Source organism: Protomyctophum parallelum (assembly GCF_964188405.1).
Source record: "Protomyctophum parallelum genome assembly, chromosome: 8".
Lineage (NCBI taxonomy): Eukaryota > Metazoa > Chordata > Actinopteri > Myctophiformes > Myctophidae > Protomyctophum > Protomyctophum parallelum.
The window spans coordinates 49,899,201-49,918,519 of NC_139703.1; the positions used below are offsets into that span (position 1 = coordinate 49,899,201).

The following is a 19,319-nucleotide window of genomic DNA, read 5'->3' on the forward strand; positions in this document are numbered from 1 at the left end:
GTTTTGCATGAAATAATGCCTCTGACCTTGAACACTTTCCCTGTGTGTGGGTGGTAGAATATATTAGTTTTACGAGTGAAGTTACACTGTTGACAGTTGTTGCATTTGTAGTTGCCTGGTGGTACAGGGCTCAACAGGGACTGGGAAGTAGGTTGGGAGTCCGACGGGCAGTCAGACTTCACGGGTGGTCTCCAGTGTAGACCACCCGTGGTGGTTGGGACAAGTGCTCTTTGAGAGTTGGGTTCTGTGGAGAGAATATGCCAATGTTTATTGATTACAGTGGACATCTCCTTTGCGAGAGGACAGTACGGAATGGCACATGTAATTCTTGTGTCACTGCTCTTGCAGGTGCTCTTTTTTTGGAGGCACTCAATTTGTGTGACATTTAGAAAAAATGTCATTTCTAAATGATACCCGTAATGATACCCGATAAATAATACCCGTTGTCAACTTGTCATAGCACCCGTTTGAACTATCTGTCTGTGTCCCTTTTGTGCCCATACTGATCTGAGATCTCTGTATCTGTCTGTCTGCCTCTGTCTGTCTGCAATGCATGTGCCTAAAGAGTGCAAACGGACTGTGAAAAGTGTACTGGTTAAGTAATCAATTGGCAGGTGTGGGTCCGACCGTCTCGATGCCGGGCACTGCACTCCCTGCGAGGGTGTGGAACATGTGTGTCGAATGTGAAGTCGGTGAGGCAAACGTTTCTCGAGTTACGTGCATTACAACCGTACACACACGCACGCACACACACGCACGCACACACACACACACGCACGCACACACGTACACAGAGACGTGGCACATTTATAGTAGGATGGCCAGTTGTACGTCATTGTCCCAAATCAAACATTAAATACCATTGACAATGAATGGTCAGCTTTGAGTGTTTGTGTAAACACAAACATTGCGTAAAGACAAACATTGAAGACGAAGGTATTGATGCAAATTCCAATTGGCCGGAATGAGATGATGTATTTTGATGTATGATGATAACAGAGCCCCTCACTTCACACAGGTGTGATTTTTTTACCATCTGATTTCTATTTTAAGCTAAATATAAGTTACATGAAGTTAATGTATGGGGAGTAGTTCATATCACTAATGTTGGGTATAATTTATGTTTTTGCTTTTCATCGAGAAAGCAAAGGGAAAATAAGTGACTTTTGAGGTGGAAATTATGCAGATTGCCATTGTTTTGCCAGAGAGAAGATCAGATAACCACATGAGAGGTGGAAATGCCACATTTAAATTTGCAAGGTACAACCACGCAAAGATGGTTTATTGGAAAGGACGTAACAACATCCTTTCCAAGAAACCATCTTTGTGAGAAACCATGTGGCGTTTCCACCAACAAAATTTAGTTGGTGTCAAGATTCAAATCAGACATCAATCAGTCACAATCACAGACACTTTTTCAGAGAATTATTGGCCTTTTAGTCGTCATCATCATCGTCATTATGATCATCATCATCAAAAGTGCTGAATTGGACCCAGTACCTGAGCATTTATAGTAGGATGCATTGCTTTTCCAGAAATGTTAAGATCAGATCTACAAGCTCTGCACCACACTGTGATGTGTTGTGAGTTTGTACTAGATATATCGACAAGCTTCTACCACTTCTTAAGCCCTGTTGCAAATGTTAATTGTAATAGGGCTTAAGAAGTGGTTAAACAACAAGCAGTACAGTATGGTCTCTCTCGAACATAAGGCTGGGGCCTCTCGAAGCCAGACAACTACCGAGGCATCAGCCTGACGTGAATCCGCAAAGGTCTACAACTTTATGATCCTGAACCGGATACGGCATGCCATCGACCCTCATCAGGGACAAATTAGCCATTGGGCCAGTGGGGGCATGTCCCAGGGGCCCTTGGTTCTCAGGGGCCCTTCAGGGAAATTGGACCTCACATTACTAGGTTTGACGCCCTGAAAAGGGCTCCTGGGGCTCTTCATTGGCCATTGATTTAGTTAAATTTAGGTCAAAAACATGATCAAAACATGGAAAAACACAGAAATGTTCCGTCCCTGACCCTCATCTGAGGCACAACCAAAGCGGCTTTCGAGAAGGGAGAACTACCGTGGCACAGATCTTGGCCCTAAGGAGAATCATCGAGGAGGTTAAAAGGAACAACCTGACTGCCGTGTTGGGCTTAATCAACTTCAAAAAGGCATTTGACTCGATACACAGAGGCACGATGATGAAGATCCTTAAGTCCTACGGTGTCCCTCCCAACTTATTCTGGGCAATAGAGACCAGATATGCAGGAACAAGGGCCAAGGTGGTGACCCCAGATGGCAACAATGAGGAGTTTGACATCTTGGCTGGGGTACTGCAAAGGGACACCCTAGCCCCCTTCGTCTTCGTCATAGTCCTGGACTACGCGTTAAGGAAGGCCATCAATGGGCGAGAACAGGATCTTGGCCTCAATCACCATAACACCAAGGAGGTCGAGACGACACCCAACAGTAGTCCTGACAGACCTGGAATATGCGGATGACATCAGCCTGCTCTCTGACCACGTTTAACAAACTGGAGCTCCTGACCAGAGTGGAATCAGGTTGGCCTCCGGTTGAATGCCAAATTACCACCTATAACATCCCATCAGAGCATCCACATCTGACAACAACAGGAGGCACTGCTTTGAAGGAAGTCAAGGACTAAGTACCTGGGCTCATGGGTCAATTTTAATCGGCATCGCATCGGTTCGATTAATCAATTCAGACCGATGAATTAATCGGTCCGAATAATCAGTCTGTCTTTACAGATAAACAAGCCCAAAGTAACAGCTTGAACATATCTACAAGCTCACCGTATTAAATATAAATGTATTTAAGTTAAATCTGACTTGCCTAAGCCTGCATGCAGACACCCTGTTAGTGTTACATGTTTTTTTTTTCTTCAAAATGTATTATAATTTTTCAATACAGAATGAGATCATATCGACATCCGTAATATCAGTTATTGGCCATGACACCAATTCATATCGGATATCGATCAAAATGTCTCACATCACTAATTATTATTAGGGATGTGCCGGTATTATGCACATCTTTAATTTCTCATGACAGATTATTTATTATTATTTTCCCACCCAAGGACCAGTAGGTGTCAGTAGAGGACAACATTTCACGTCAGCCACATCACGTGAAGAAGAGAAGGTGTCCTCTCACGACATCAAATTCTGTAACCCGACACGTCGAAAACACAAACCCAACATACGGCAAGGCAAGGCAACGGCATTAGCAGTGGCAGGCAGTTAGATGTAAGTTGTTGATAGAGAAATAACGCCGTTGAATAGCTTTAGTGTATCCAGGAGTCATATATTACTTGAGCTTTTATGTACTTGTTTTCCTCTCCATTAAAACACATCGCGGGGTTAAAGCAGAAAACAAGGCGGAGTGTTTAGAGGGAAAAGCACAGCGGGTTGGGCGAGACATTCAGTCCCAGGAACAGCGATGCTGGTGACCGTGTTCTGCGCGCCGAGGGACCGGCCAGAAAGCACCTTCGCCCTCGATGTGTCTCCAGAACTGGAACTGAGAGACTTCGTGGCACTTTGTGAACTAGAATCAGGAATCCCAGCAGGGGAGATCCAGGTAAAAAAAATAAAACAAAACCTCCACAACACACACAGCATGTTCTGCTCTGCTGGCCAGATGCTAAACTATAGCTCCCATGCTAGCATGAATCTGGGCTTTAAGTGTCACTGTTGCGAAATCTCATACAAACAAGCCTGGTCTTCACTGATTTATTGCCACTAAACGTTTGTACATTCATATTTGGGTGATTGTACCGTTATCTGGTTGATGTCAACGCCCAATATTCAACTAAAAGGTTATCTGTGGTCAACATATATCCCTTGTTGCTATAATTAGAATCAAGAAGGGCTTATTATTTGTCACTCATCAGACAGGTACAAGCAGTGAAATGTTATTGTGATTAGTATGTCCACAAGACTGTTCGACCAAGGCAATAGGCCTACAGTATACACAAGATAATTCTTACCTTTCAAAGAACAAGAACAGCATTTAAAACAAGATAAAAATAAAAGAAGGCAAAAAAAAGTACTCACAGAAAACATACGCTCCAAACCTTCTCTAATGAAATGATAGCTGTGTCAAGCTGTGTCAATTCTCAATAATGTTTCTTGATAATGTTTTGCAACTTAGTAAGTCTGACTGACATGTCTCATATCATATTGTATGTAATTACAACTAATGATTTTAACCCATTCTGACCGGGCACCCATTTTGGTGTTGGCATCATGTTGTGCTTTAGCTATTGAAAAATAGCAGATCTACAAGCTCATATGCCACCGAGTGGCGCGATACAAGCTTGTAGGTCTGCTATTTTTTTTTAATCGAAGAACGACTGACATTTTTAGAATCTGATCTCAGGTCAGAATGGGTTCGTCAGACCAGCGTGTGTCCAGTGGAAACCTCGTATGAATCTGATCTCAGGTCAGAATGGGTTAACATGTTTGAATTCACTTTAGATCTTGTATGTAGAGGAGGCCCTGAAGGACCCTACTCGTGCCTTGGGGAACTATGGCGTCAAGGACGGAGATGTTGTGGTTCTCAGGCAAGCAGACAGAAGGCAACCACCACCCAACCAACCAGCCTTCCCAGGTAAATGCTTCCTAAGAAGTACTTTGGCGGTTGGGAACGCATGCGATAATATTACCAGTTGTGAGAGTACCATACCATACCATACCATCTTTATTTATATAGCACATTTTAAAACAACAACGTTGTACCAAAGTGCTTTACAGTAAAACATTAAAAAAACACAACTTCATTGAAAAACCACAAAACAACCACAAACAACATGCACAGTGTCACATTAAACATCGAAACATCTCATACTGTGCTTGGAAAAGCCAAGGAATAAAGGTAAGTCTTGAGGCGTGACTTAAACACCTGGAGGGTGGGGGCTTGTCTTGTGTGCAGAGGCAGCTCATTCCAGAGCTTGGGAGCTGCCACTGCAAAAGCTCGGTAACCTCTGAGCTTCAGCCTGGTTTTAGGCACCACCAGGAGAAGCTGGTCAGAGGACCTGAGCGTCCGTGTCGGAGCATAGGGTTTCAGCAGTTCAGATAAATAAATGGGTGCCAAACCATTTAGACACTTAAAGACAAAGAGCAATACTTTGAATCAGTACCAGTCAAGGCTCATACATAGTCTGGATTTTCGGTGGTTAGGTGACCACCGAAACTACAACATGACGTCACGAGCCGCGGTGAAGAGCAAACCACCGCCACCGCTCCAGCCCTTCTCTCTGTTTTTACTCACCACCGCTCAACGTTATTTCGCGGTGGTCAGCGGTGGTCAGCCCACCACCGAAAATCCAGACTATGAATAGGCCTTAAGACGCCCTGAGGGCGAGAAGACACCTCGCCCTCGAGGTCGCATGCGCGATTGCGCGCATCCACCTGGGTAACAGCAGACTTCTGGGCGAGTGCTGGTGTTTTGGCGGGGGGGGGGGGGGGGGGGGGGTCAGATCAACATAATGGAATTAATTCTGTACTGGCCATATATGGATCGTGTCTTCAGTATACAGGGTTTGATGAGGTCAGATCAACATAATATGGAATGTTAGAACATGAAGGATGGGTGCGGCGGGATCAACATATGGAATGTCAGAACAGGTCAGTTCCACATATGGAGATCTAAGGGTTTGAGGTCAGATGTAGAGTTGCTGGCCGGATATACAGATCCATGTGATGATCCAGTCTTCTCCATGTATGGTTATCCAGGGTTAGATCAGATGAGGTCAGTGTCGTAATCTTTATATATGGAGATGGCCATATATGGTGGTGTGACGTGTCGCGAGGCGTGATCTCATGAAGCGTGACCATATATATATATATATATATATTCTGTTTATATATATATATTCTGTTTATATATTGTGTATCTATCTGCCCTGCCACGAAAAGATGGTACTTTGAGGTGTATCTGTATCATGGATGTTTTACTTGCTGTTCTATAATTGAGTACCACAGACGAAAAACAGTCTTAAAGGGACACTTCACCCTTTTTGTAAAAAGATGTATGTTAATGACGTTTAGAAGCTTTAGAACACTTTCCTGGGGGTCTTTATGTATGTAATATGTGGTTTTAGATATTTTAGATTTTAGCAGTGAGCCCAGTGTCTCTGATGTCATGGACACTGGGCTCACTTCCTTCCTTCCTGTTGTCTCAGTAGGACAGCCATCCCCCTATCCACAAGGAGGAGCAGTGCACCAAAGAATTATGGGAATTGTAGTCCAGGAAGGTAGTGAGACCAGTGTCCATGACATCAGAGACACTGTGCTCACTGCTACAATCTAAAATATCTAAAACCACATATTACACACATAAAGACCCCCAGGAAAGTGTTCTAAAGCTTCTAAACGTCATTAACATATACCTTTTTGCAAAAAGGGTGAAGTGTCCCTTTAAGTCCAAATTTCATTCTGACCCCTCCACGAAAAGGCCTAGTTGTCCTGACCCGTTATCTATCATTTATACATTATGGATAATTAGTGTGGACTGTTTTTCGTCTGTGGCATTCATTGACATACACAATGTAGTATTAAGTGTTATTTACGGGTTAAATAACGGTTAAATAAAAAATATATATGGAGACGTGATGTCACGAGGCGTGACCATATATGGAGGTGTGGGGTGACGACAAGCCCTAACCACACCAAAGGGTTTAACGCTAAAACTTCTTTCCGTGGAGAAATTAAATGTTTTCAAGGGGGAGTGTTTTACCAGACTATACTGCCTCAGCATATAACGACGCCACCGATATACATAGTCGATTACAGTACTCGGAACCAGAAGGTTCTGAGTTATTTCTTGCGCAAGAACAGCGATCGGCTGGGTATGTATGTCGTTACATTCCACCAGCCAATGATAAACCACTGTTCTCGATGACGTAACTAAAGTACATTTCAAAACTGGTATAAGGTAGATAGTAGGGCTGCACGATATGGACAAAAAATCATATCACGATATATATGGCAGATATCTCGATATCGATACGATGACGATATATCGTGCAGCCGTAGCTGACACCGTCGTCGGGAGAGACTCCAGACCTGAATCGCCAGAACATATTTTCTTAATAGGCGTGGCTAGCGATGCAGGGCTGGAGCCAGGCTACAACAGGACAGAGGGACAAACGAGTGATGGTTTCTTTTCCGAGGGGCACAGGCTAAAATAGAGGGCTGGCTTTAGAAGTGGACGATATATTGTCGAGACAATATATCGATATGTCGACGATATATCTATATCGCGATACCATTGCCTTTTTTGCGATACTGATATTGTGCATGTTCATACCTCGATAACGATACGATAACGATATATTGTGCAGCCCTAGTAGATAGGGGTATGTATCAGCTGGGTATGTGTGTATGTCGGTGTACTCCAGCGAGGGACAATGAGGGACAACTGACCACTGCTGTATTTCAAACCTAGACCGCAGCAGAGAGTTTTAGGACTCAGAGCAGCAGTCGGACTCGTACGAGCAGTGGTGAGCGCAAGTTGGCAGCTCGACAGAGTGCATTTCTATTTTCATCTGATTTCCTCTGACGCATGCAGTACACAACAAAGTGCCTTCGGCCGACCGTTTATGCGGTGTGGTGACCAGAATAAGGATGCCAGATGCCACCGATTAATCGATTTTAGAGTAGCTAGAGTGTATATTTTTGTCCTAACACAAACATTAAATGCCATTGACAATGAATGGATAATTCATGTGTATGTGTCTGAGCAAATCGGTATTTCCGTCCTACACAAAGATTAAATTCCATGCACATTTTTCACTTCAAAGACAATCAGCTGAAATAAATGCAGCTGTACGTGTGTGTGCGTGTCCAACTGAACGTTTTCTGTACTTCCCAGTAGCCCCTCATGAAACTACTCCCCAAATCCCAACAGATCTTTTTGCCATCCTGAATTGTCACACAAGTAACTATGAGGACTGAGAAGATCTCCACAAAAGTTTACTCATCAAAACTGGTTATAAAACTGCAACCATCAAAGCATAGACAGCACATCAACATGTAATATTATATGACCATGTGCGTATAATATTAAAGGTTTTATACGATATTATTTATGATTATTTCTTTTTGGAGGGGGGAGGCTGTCGAGTAATCGAATAATGGATTTTTCTGATGGTCAGTTTGTGGCATCCCTAGGAATCTACTGACAGTCTGTAGTAGTCTGTTTGGATGAGAGCTACCTACTGACACTCGACAATGCCAAATGCACATCTCAACTATAAAATTCACAGGTGTTGAACAGAAATTAGGAAGGAAGGGAGGTCTGCACACTTTTCTTAGCTCCCAGAAATAAATATCAGTGTTTCCCCCATAGATATTAAAGGGGGGGGGGCGCATTAACCTGGAGAGGTAAAGGGAGCCTATTTTACCCATGCATTGCAAGTGCTGGTTAATGTACTGAAACCTGAACACACTGATACATGTAGCTTTGTGCGTTTTTTTTTTTTTTTTTTTTTTTTTTTTTTTTTAAGATATTTTTTTGCGGCTTACGCCTTTTATTGATTTTTGAAGGGACAGACAGTAGGCTGACAGGAAACGGGAGAGAGATGGGGGAAGACATGCAGTAAAGGCCGTGTCGGGTCCGGGAGTCGAACCCGCGGCACACTGCGACTGGATTTCCAGTCCGGTGCCCAGACCGTTACGCTACGGCCTGGGCCGCTTTGTGCGTTTATTGTCCGCGGCAGCGCAATAACTAAACTAACCCTGGCAGTGTGCTGGGCAAGCTGATTGTGTAGCGCCGCAAACTCGTAAAGTGCCACATTTTCTACCTGCCAGTAATGCTACTTTAACCCATTTTGGGCGTGAACCCCTTTTGGTGTTTAGCTATTGAAAAATAGCAGATCTACAAGCTCATAGCGCGCCACCGAGTGGCGCGCTATGAACTTGTAGGTCTGCTATTTTTGAAAGAATCGTGAAAATGTGGCGCAAATCCTGACAGAAAACTGGAACAGGATTTAGAAGACATTTTATAAATATCGACGTCGGGCCTAAATGGGTTAAACGATTGTATATTCACCGTAGGTTGTGCATGTGCAACATGCTGACTTTGTCCCTCTTGTTTCCGCAGGTCTGCCACACATTGACTTTCGTTCCATCACAGTCCCAGGCTCGTCTTCAAGCAATCAGCGTGCTGGCGCTGCTGCTCTGAGGCAGCAGAACACAACCCCACAGCAGCAACAGCAGCAGCAGCGCTCTCCACAGCAACCCACGCCAATGGATGTCCGCGCCTCCGCTCCCGGGCCCAGCTCCGGTCCCGGGCCCAGTGCCGGCTCAGGGCTCGGCTCCGGCTCGGGCTCCTCTCCGCAGGGACTGGACGATCCGGCCTTACTCCAGCAGATGCTGCTGGCCAATCCACATGAGCTGTCCCTCCTCAAGGAGCGCAACCCGCCGTTGGCCGAGGCCCTGCTAAGTGGAGATCTAGGTGAGAAACGGGTCCTTAATGTGTCCCATATAATAAACAAAGTCACTAAGCTAAAGATAAAGTAAATCCTTTGTCTGAAACTGTTGTGCGGGCCCAATCTCCTTCCATAAACAAACCATTCATTTGGTTGTTAAAATTCCAGACAAATCATATTTTCGGTTCATGTGTAATGTGTATATTCTTTTACTAACTTGTTGAATGGGTCTTCCGCCGTAGTCTGAAAACCCACCTTTTCAGACTCCATCATGGCCCATAGCACTTACCCTACCCCCTTAGATAGCACTTCCGTAGACTTAGATAGCATTTGATACAGACTTATAGCATGTTATGTAGACAGCACTATAATTGCATTGTATATAGTCATAGCACGCCATAGTACATATGTATAGCATAGTAGTATATATGTATAGTTTCATTATATAGATATTCCACTGTTACTTTCTTAGCTTACGCATGTTTATGATAAATGCTTTTATGTGATGTATTCCCATGCTTTTGTTCTTGCTTAATGTAAATCGCTCTGGATTAAGAGCGTCTGCTAAATGCCTAAATTGTAAAATTGTTGAAGTTGTACAGGTCTATCAGTTTGTGTGTGTGTGTGTGTGTGTGTGTGTGTGTGTGTGTGTGTGTGTGTGTGTGTGTGTGTGTGTGTGTGTGTGTGTGTGTGTGTGTGTGTGTGTGTGTGTGTGTGTGTGTGTGTGTGTGTGTGTGTGTGTGTGTGTGTGTGTGTGTGTGTGTGTGTGTGTGTGTGTGTGTGTGTGAGTGTCAAGCTGTGCAAATGTCTATATAATATTTCACCTCACATGCATGAATGGATTCCATCAGAGGTTCTAAGCTCTGATCCCCTGAGGGCCCAGAGCTGCTAGTACTGCTGGTTTAGATTTGAGCTGCCCAGTTTTGGGGTCAGAGCTTAGTTAAAACCTACGAAGTAGTCCTTTTCTGAGCACGTCCAAATGTTCCCACAGAGCGCTTCACCAAAGTTCTGCTGGAGCAGCAACAGGACCGGGCCCGCAGGGAGCAAGAGAGGATCAGGCTACTGACTGCTGATCCATTTGATCTGGATGCCCAGGCCAAGATTGAGGAGGACATCAGGTACAATCTAGAGTCGTTTAAAGACAATTTTAACCATTTGAACCCTTGCGTCTCTATTCAGAATGTCACTCATAATAGAACTCATAAAAGTCAATCACAATGTAGCCTCGGTACCAGGCTTTCATTTTTGTTGGTGCAAAAATTGAAAGCCTGGAGGAACGCATTGGCCGCTCTGGTCTAAAAGTGGGAGTCAACCCTTCCGGGTGGGCGTCGCTCCAAATGATGTGACGTAACTCTGCACTAGGGGGGAGAGGAGGGGCCGGGGGTGACGGACAGATCGATGAGATCCAATCAGGGCGTGCGCAAATCTCAGCCGCGACCCGCCCCTCTAGACCAGAAACCTAACACGTTAGCTCAGGCTAATCACAATGTAACTAACAACTTCCTTCACTAGTGATTTTTCATGTCCAGACAACTTCTTTTTCAGCAGTTATGCTGAACTTTTCTCAGTTCAAGACATTTCCATATATACTGAATATATATATATATATATATATATATATATAACCATATATGTGAAGTTGTCCGTTATCTGTTGCCTTATCTTACAAATACTTACTAATACTACAAATACTTTTAGAACCTGTCACAAAACAGTAGCCTTCCACTCCAAAGAAGAAAGAACACAGCCCCGGTTTCACTGGCACGATCAGATCAAGTAATGAGATTAACATGCTATAGTAACAGAGAGATGGGTGATGCTGGCATTTCTCAAACACTGTTTGTTGGAGCATGACTACATTGTTGTGGTGTAACGAATGATGGAAAAGCAGCTTGCCATTGATATGCAGTGGCAAACAAGCATGTATTGTACAGTAGAAGTAAATGTTTAAAACGTTAATACATATATGATTGTATTTGTGTTGTGTTCTAGGCATTTTAACCGCTTATGTCATCAAAGAGCTCGACACAAATTTCCCAAAATAGGGATGTCATGTTGAAACTAAGTGGTTGATAAGTTGATGCTTACGGTTGTATTTGTATTATAGGCAGCACAATGTGGAAGAAAATATGACCATTGCAATGGAGGAGGCCCCAGAAAGCTTTGGACAGGTGGTTATGCTTTACATCAACTGCAAGACGAACGGACATCCTGTGAAGGCTTTTGTTGACTCAGGTAATGAGCTGAAAATCAAAGCGCTTTCACTTGATTGTGAAAGTGCTTATATTAAAATGTGTGTGACTGTGGGTGCTGTTCTGTGGTTTTGGATCTCTTGACAGATATTTGATTCTGCCAATAATGTCGGTCTACTCTGTACATTCATTAACAATGTAATAAGTATTGAACTTTTTTGGCACTCATTAATGGGTCATTTGATATTTATACTAGACCTTTTGAACAATTGAAAAAAGTGGATCTTTATTTATCTTTTTGTATTTGTTAGATTTGCCTGTAGAATTGAATATGCACCTATTTTTGTAGTAGTAGTAAACTATTTGTAATAGTAGAAGACCCCAGAAATTCTGAGTTCACTTATCTCTTATAATTGTCTTGTTTTTCCTTCTCCATCCAACTTTTCCTCAAAGTTGAAGGCATTTTTAATGCCAGATTCTACATACTGTACTTGTCTTGGTTTTGAGGGGCGCAGTAGTGTAGGTTCTGGTCCTAACACAAACGCCATGCCATTGACAATGAATGGAGAATTTACGTCATATGTAGACGAGCAAATCGGCTATTTTGTCCGACACAAAGACTAAATTCCTATTGACTATCATTATACATCATGAAGTGTATGATAATCCAACCTCCACTTCTCCTTCCAACCTTTCCTCAAGGTTGAAGACATTATTATGGATGTGCTATTCCTAGCTAGGTTATACCATTTGGTCTCATAACAATCCTACTTGGTAGTCTTGAATACTCTGGACAGGTTTAATCAGAATGAATCATTCTGCTAAATTTGATGTTCTTTGACTCCCACGGGTCCTTATGTTATGTCCTTATGTCCCACGGGTCCTGATGTTCTTTGACTCCCACGGGTCCTTCCATTCCAGGAGCCCAGATGACCATTATGAGCCAGGCGTGTGCCGAGCGCTGTAACATCATGCGTCTGGTGGACCGGCGCTGGGCGGGCATCGCCAAGGGCGTGGGCACCCAGAAAATCATCGGCAGAGTTCATTTGGGTGGGTGTCCGTTTTCTTTTTTTAAGTAACTCTTTAAAGCAACAATGTTCCTGCTTCCACAAGTTAAAGACCTCGTGCAATGTCATTTTATTTTTACGTTTGAGTAAACAAGACTGTACGCTTCTGAACCAGAGTGTCGCATCCCTTCAAGCAATGGGACGGTAGCTCTGCTACACTTCATAACACGTGCAACGCATGGAGTTTTTCTTTTCAAGTCAGACAGTCGGACAGCTCTACCAGTTTGCTGCTATGTGGCTTATTTCTAACGTGAAATGTTTTCAGATATATATTTTAGCATGCTGATTAAGTTTAAAACAAGTAATACACTGTCTGGATGTCATCTTGAATGAGATTTAAAACGGAGTAGTTCTGTAATCAACAACAGCTGTGTTTGGATGAACGTGCAGCAATGGGAATCAAACAGCTGTTTGATATAAAAATACACAAAGGTGGACATTTTCCCATTGTTAGGTATGCCCATATGATGACCCACAGATATGGTCTAAAGGTGTGAAAAACTTTTTTTTTTTTTTCATTTCACTAGGTCTTTAAAACATGTTTCCAAGAAAGCTTTGCAGAAACATTTATTTCATGTTTCTGCATGATGTGTAACTAGCTTATATTGAGATGCTTCATGCTTCACTCATCTAGCTCAGGTTCAGATAGAAGGAGACTTCCTGCCTTGTTCTTTCTCCATCCTGGAGGACCAGCCAATGGACATGCTGCTTGGACTGGACATGCTGAAGAGACACCAGGTACGTACTGGCCTGCATCATCATACCAGTCTCTCACATCACTTTATTCACTCACTGCATCATCATACCAGTCTCTCACATCACTTTCAGACGCTTCTGCCATGCACAGTCAACATGAAACGGAAGCGCTGCAAATGCAAAGACACTATAGCTGATGTTGTCCACCTTTTACCCCACTTGCCGCATACATTTGTCCTACTATGAATCAATTTAGTCAACGCATATATTCTTTGCCTCCTGGCAGAAATGGAAATGTATTCATTATTGTGGGCTCGAGTAGCGATTACTGTGACATCATGTGGGTCAACCAACAGGAAGACAGAGGGACGTCATGTGGGTCAATACTTACATCATCGAATAGGGAGCTACTCCAGCCCACACTGTTTCTTCAGGAACAGTATTTTCTAGGAGTTATATATCGTCGGTGCGGGGCAGAAACCTCATCTCCATATTTCAACTTTGCCCTACTTCCTCATAATAGTGTCAAGCAAAAGTAGTGCAAATAGCAGATCTACAAGCTTAGAACGCGTTTCTGAGTGTTCCACTTCCTGGAAAGTAATTGTTTTGAAAATACGAGGTTTCCACCTGACAGTGATGATATCATACTATCATCATCATCATCATACTATCATTCTAACAATGTCTGTCCGCCTGTGTGTGTCTGTCTGTCTGTCAGAAACACTGCCGTAGCTCCTCATTGCCTGCACCAATCGCTCCCACTTTTCACACAGGCATTGACCATATGAATATGGAGGGCGTAAGCCCTTTTTTTTTGTTGACACATTAATGATTATTAATGAATTTATTAGTGAATTAAAAACGCACCGGGCACAGTACCCCCCACGGCCACAAGGGGAGGGCAAATATCTAACAACGGGTAAGGGCTAGTCTATATAATTTATAGATCTACGTATGTTCGTGAACAGAAATTACTAACAGATGACATCTTCTGTTCGACGCATTCAGAACAGACACTCTAGCGTTCAAAGATTGTGGGAATAGTAGATGATTGTGGAATAGTTGTTTGGCCTGAGAGACCATGACCATCTCATCCAAAAATGTGATACACAAATGTTGCTTCATACTTTGAAATTGAATATAATTGAAAAGTACATTTAGGCAAATAATTCGTTCTGCCCTTATAGTGTTCCATCGACCTAAAGAAGAATGTGCTGATAATTGGCACAACGGCCTCCGAAACTCGCTTCCTACCTGAAGCGGAACTGCCAGACTGTGCCCGGATGGCATACGGGCCGGAGGGGCGCGAGGACGCCCGTCCCGAGGAGATGGCTGACAGGGAGCTGGCAGAGGCGCTTCAGAGGTCCATACAGGAAAGCGGTAAGGCGGGTGTGTGACGGTACAGACTGTAGCACGTCTGTGGTGGTTTCATTAGCCTCTTTTTATTATTTTCAGCTGACATTTTTCTCAGCTGAAAAAAAAAGAATATCAGACATTTTTTGCATGTGCCATTTTATGCTTCTTACTCTTGATCTGTATTCCTGCAGTCATCTTGGATTTTCAGTCACATCATCTCACATGATCACTTTGTGTCATCACCTCAGCAAATTGAATGTTTTATAGTCACATGACACATAACCGCCAGACAAATGTTAACCACATGAACCCATGCGTTCCTATTCTGGGCTTGTCATGGGCACATATTCACCAAAAATAGGCAGTGTGTCTGCTATTTTCGGCAAAGACATTTTGTTGTAGAGGTAAAACAGGAGGGGTCCAAGTGCAGAGCCCTGTGGGAGCCTGATCATTGAAGTAGGGTTTAAGAGCATTTTAGAAGATAATTACTGTATATTGCCACTAAGACTTGGCTTTTTTGGGGTGCATTAATATTAGTGACACTTCCCTTATCGCACCACGGTCATGTCAAGACAAGTGTATTTGTATGGCCCTTTATTAATCACCAAGTTTTACCAAGCCTTCTAAAACAAATCTGGTGACCTGAGGTTAGATGACTGAATTTGTGATCACAGTGACAATTCCTTCAGGTCATAGGCCATATTGTAGCTGTTCTCTTGGCTGACACCTTTCACCACTGGTGAAAGGGTGGACACTGGACAGTTTAGCGCATGCTTGTGCTGTGTGTGTGAGTGCTAACTCTCTGCGTCCCTTTGCATGATGTGTGTGGTGTGCCCTAACTCTGAGCAGGACAGCACTGATGCATTTGGAAGAGAAGGCTGGAGAGGGCCCTGCCAACCAGGTACTGCAAATCTACAGGAAGAATTATAAGTCCATTGCTGTTTTTTTCTCTCTTTTTTTACACGTTTTGTTGCTCAGTCTCAATAGATTTTTTTAGTTTTTGCTTTCATTCAGTGTTTCCTATGGAGAAAATTTGGACTCAAAATGTATAAAGCACCTAGCAAATAAATCTGACAGACTATTTCATCATTTGACATAATTGACACAATAGACGGTATATACTAATTATTTGATCAGTGTCTCCATATAATTTGCTATCATTTCATTGCAGAGGCTGGCATGGGAAATCAAAATGCATGTTTTGAAAGATTGTGGTCCTGATTTTTGATATCTTTTAAACGGTTTAATTCTCAAATGCATTTTCTCTCACGTCAGACACTGCAGATGGACAAACTACCTCACAGAAATCCCCACCATTCCCAGTGCCCGAACCCTTAGACCAAATGGCCTCATCCACCTCCTTCTCCTCCCAACCCCCATCGTGTGGCCATCCCCAAAGTCTATGCCTGGACCGCTCGCAGTCTGCCCCAGCCACAATGCATGCCCCAACACCAGGGCAGTGCCAGAGTCAGCCTGGCTTTCAGGGGCTACCAGGGCCTTCGTCCCAAGAAGAAGAGTCCATTTCTACAAGCAATCAAGTTAATCCTCACACCCTCCCGGCCCCGACCAACTCGCACTCCAGTTCTATGGCTAATCCCCCGACAGATGACCTGCCTAACACCACCTCTCCTCAGCACAAGGCAGTGAGAGGCATCGCAGGCTTTGGAGGTCCAGAGAATGAGGTTCTATCTACAACCACAGAGATGGATACTGAATGCATTTGTCTGGTGAAGAGCTCCACGCTTCCCAGCATAGCAGAGAGTGGGGTGCCATCATGTACAGTCACAGCGATGGATGCTGAATTTGACAGTATGGAAAATGGCTCGATGCCCACCAACCTAGAGGAACTCTCCCCAGTTCAGCACATGGAGAAAGACACCCCTCCTGCAGAAATGCCTGCGAATTGCTCACTAGCCATTGGCCATCTGAAATGTGAGGTACCATCCACAGTCGCAGAGATGGATGCTGAATCAGAAGAGGCAGCAAATTACTCTAAATTCACCAATCCAGAGGAGTTTTCTCCAGTTCAAGCCATGGAGGAGGAGGTGGCGGACGGATCGGGCACAGCTGCTGAGGCCACACAACCCTGCCTAAGTGCTACTGGTCAGCAGAACCATGACGGAGAAGAAATGCATGAACATCAGCCCTTACCCGTTCCACTGTCCCTCAACCTGTGTGCTTGTCCAGCTGACTCTCCACCAGAGAATGATGTGACTCCTGATCTATACTGTGCTGACACTGCCTCTGTGCCATCTGAGAGGGACCAGCCTGAGGGGGAGCGCTGCCCCAGCTCTGAAAATATCCCCTCTCTGGCAGCAGCTCTAATGGAGCTTCACCAGCTGCTGGTATCCAACAGCCATGGTCAGTCCCAGGAACGCAGTGCCTCATGCTCCCCCTCGCACCCATTCAGACAGGATGCAGACGGACTGGATGACGGCAACCCCATCCCCGAGTCACCCAACCCGACCCCTGAAAACACCCAGCCTACCCCCTCTACTGCCATTACAGCCAGTGCAGAAATAAGTGATGCCAAAGCCAATCTTGCTGCTGTATCTGATGAGGGACTGTCTGTGTGTGTTGTTGCGCCTGGCTCCTCTGGTCAGGATGAACAACCTGGCAGAGATACGACAGAGACTGCAGAGGGGCACGGACCACTGCAGTGTCCAGACGGCTCCTGGGAAAGGAGGCCAGACAGATGTGGGCAAGATGATGTCAGTGATGCCACTGCGGACAGTACTTCTGCGCCTGAGCCAGTGGGTCCCTCTGCTCAGACGGGGGACATGGAGTTCAGGGAACCCCCTGAGGGGCAGCAGGGGAGAGGGGTGGCAGATGGTAGTGCCTCTGGCGGCGACAGCACAGACCAACCCCAACACACTCATCAAAGCCCCCTATTTATGGCTGTGGGCTCATCTGTGGAGGGCTCTACCACCTCTGCTCCTTCTCTCGCTCAGGCGCCCCACTCCACGTCTCTGGCCCCTCCATCCTCTGCTCCGGGTCCCTTTACAGAACCGTTTCCAGCTGAGCACATCCAGAGGATCCAAGCAGCAGGGTTTTCTGCCAGGGAGGCTACAGAGGCACTGGAACTAGCCCATGGCATTGTGGAACTAGCTCTGCTGACACTACTAGCCCGCAGTATCACTGTGCCCACTTAGACTCTCACAGCCAATCACGGGAGTCCAGAGCCGACCGCTCCCTCAGCGTCTGTATAATTTATACTTTAATATTGTTATGAATACAGATATGTCAGTCGCATCTGGGCAACATGACACAGGGAAAATCACTCTCTTGGTTTATCACAGACCACATGAGAACAAACCTGAGACAACTGGTATTATTTTCCTGGATTTAGCAGATATGAGGTGTGTTTGCATGCAGATGTTGTGGGTGCCCATTTCCAAAACCCATCTCTTGGGGTTTTTTTTTTTTTTTAATTTGATTTGTATATTATTAATTTTGTTTTAGTTTTGTCCCACTCCCTGCGATATTATTAAACCCCAAATATAACTCATTCTTGATTCACGTATAATTTCCTGATATTTGACATGTCAATCTACAAATTGAAGCGAGGAAAAGTGTACTGAAAATGACTGCAGTTGAAACTTTTAAACTTTTAATGATGGCCTTTTGTCATGCAGGGTTTACATCTACAACCAGCCTGCATGAAACTAAAGAAAAGCAGAGTCTGAGTACCCCCGTGAGTCTGTGCTCTGTCATTGCACAAAACCTCTAGAGAGCTAAAGCCTGATTCATACTTGCTTAACCTGCACTGGAAATAGCTTATCTACAAGCTCTTGTGAGCTGCCTTGTAGATAAGCTACTTTATAAGTGTGCAACAAAGTATTAAAAAATGCATACTAGAGTGCATTCTGAAATCTGAACAGTGATGGCATTTGTTTCCCAACTCTGTGTGTTTATTAAATATGGGTATATTTTATGTATCACCCAACTGTTGGTATTGATCTACACATTTAAAACAAAATCAACAACCCTCTTGTGTCTTGACATCTCTGGAAAGCTTTGTGATGTATTAGAGAGCTATTGGTAGCTCCAGTTGGGATAAAATGTGACTTTTTATGTCATGTTGTGTCAAATCTTCATTGTCAATACCTTGAGCATCCATGTTCATTTTGATGTTTATGTTGAAATATACCCCTTAACTGTCTTAATGTTTTTCATTCAATAGTTTTCTCTTGAATCAAACTATCCGGGTCATATACAACAATATTCAGGCAGGTTCAATTATTTACTTCTATCTTGTACTCAATTTTAAATTGCAAATAAAGTGAAACTAGTCTTTGTATGTGTGTTTGTGATGTATAGTTCCTATGAATGACGTCTTTACTTTCTCTCCAGGGAATTTATTCATAAACACTCGGGTTGCTCAACGGATCATGTTGGTGTTTAATGCTAACTTGCAACACAAATAGTTTAATTGGTCCGTCTCTCCCGCTGCCCCAGTACAGTACATACTGTTCTATGTAATTAAGCAAAAATATATTTAAAAACAATACTTTTATTTGTATAGTTTTTTATAGTGCTTTTCAAAGCATTATCAACAT

General features: G+C 43.8%; 1 protein-coding gene across 2 annotated transcripts; it reads left to right on the plus strand.

The window, feature by feature from the left end:
- The first annotated feature begins 3,232 nt into the window (after window positions 1–3,232).
- On the plus strand, window positions 3,233–19,058 carry ddi2 (DNA-damage inducible protein 2). 2 transcript variants are annotated; one of them, XM_083771281.1, is made up of 10 exons: window positions 3,233–3,595; window positions 4,495–4,627; window positions 9,122–9,475; window positions 10,441–10,567; window positions 11,557–11,684; window positions 12,563–12,691; window positions 13,343–13,446; window positions 14,592–14,784; window positions 15,610–15,661; window positions 16,036–16,133. In XM_083771281.1, exons 1-9 carry the CDS (start codon window positions 3,458–3,460, stop codon window positions 15,618–15,620), a joined length of 1,317 nt encoding a protein of 438 aa, XP_083627407.1. In that variant the 5' UTR covers window positions 3,233–3,457; the 3' UTR covers window positions 15,621–15,661; window positions 16,036–16,133. The 2 variants fall into 2 exon arrangements, with proteins under 2 accessions (XP_083627407.1, XP_083627406.1); XM_083771280.1 differs by lacking the exon at window positions 15,610–15,661 and having other exon boundaries at window positions 16,036–19,058.
- The last annotated feature ends 261 nt before the right edge of the window (window positions 19,059–19,319 follow it).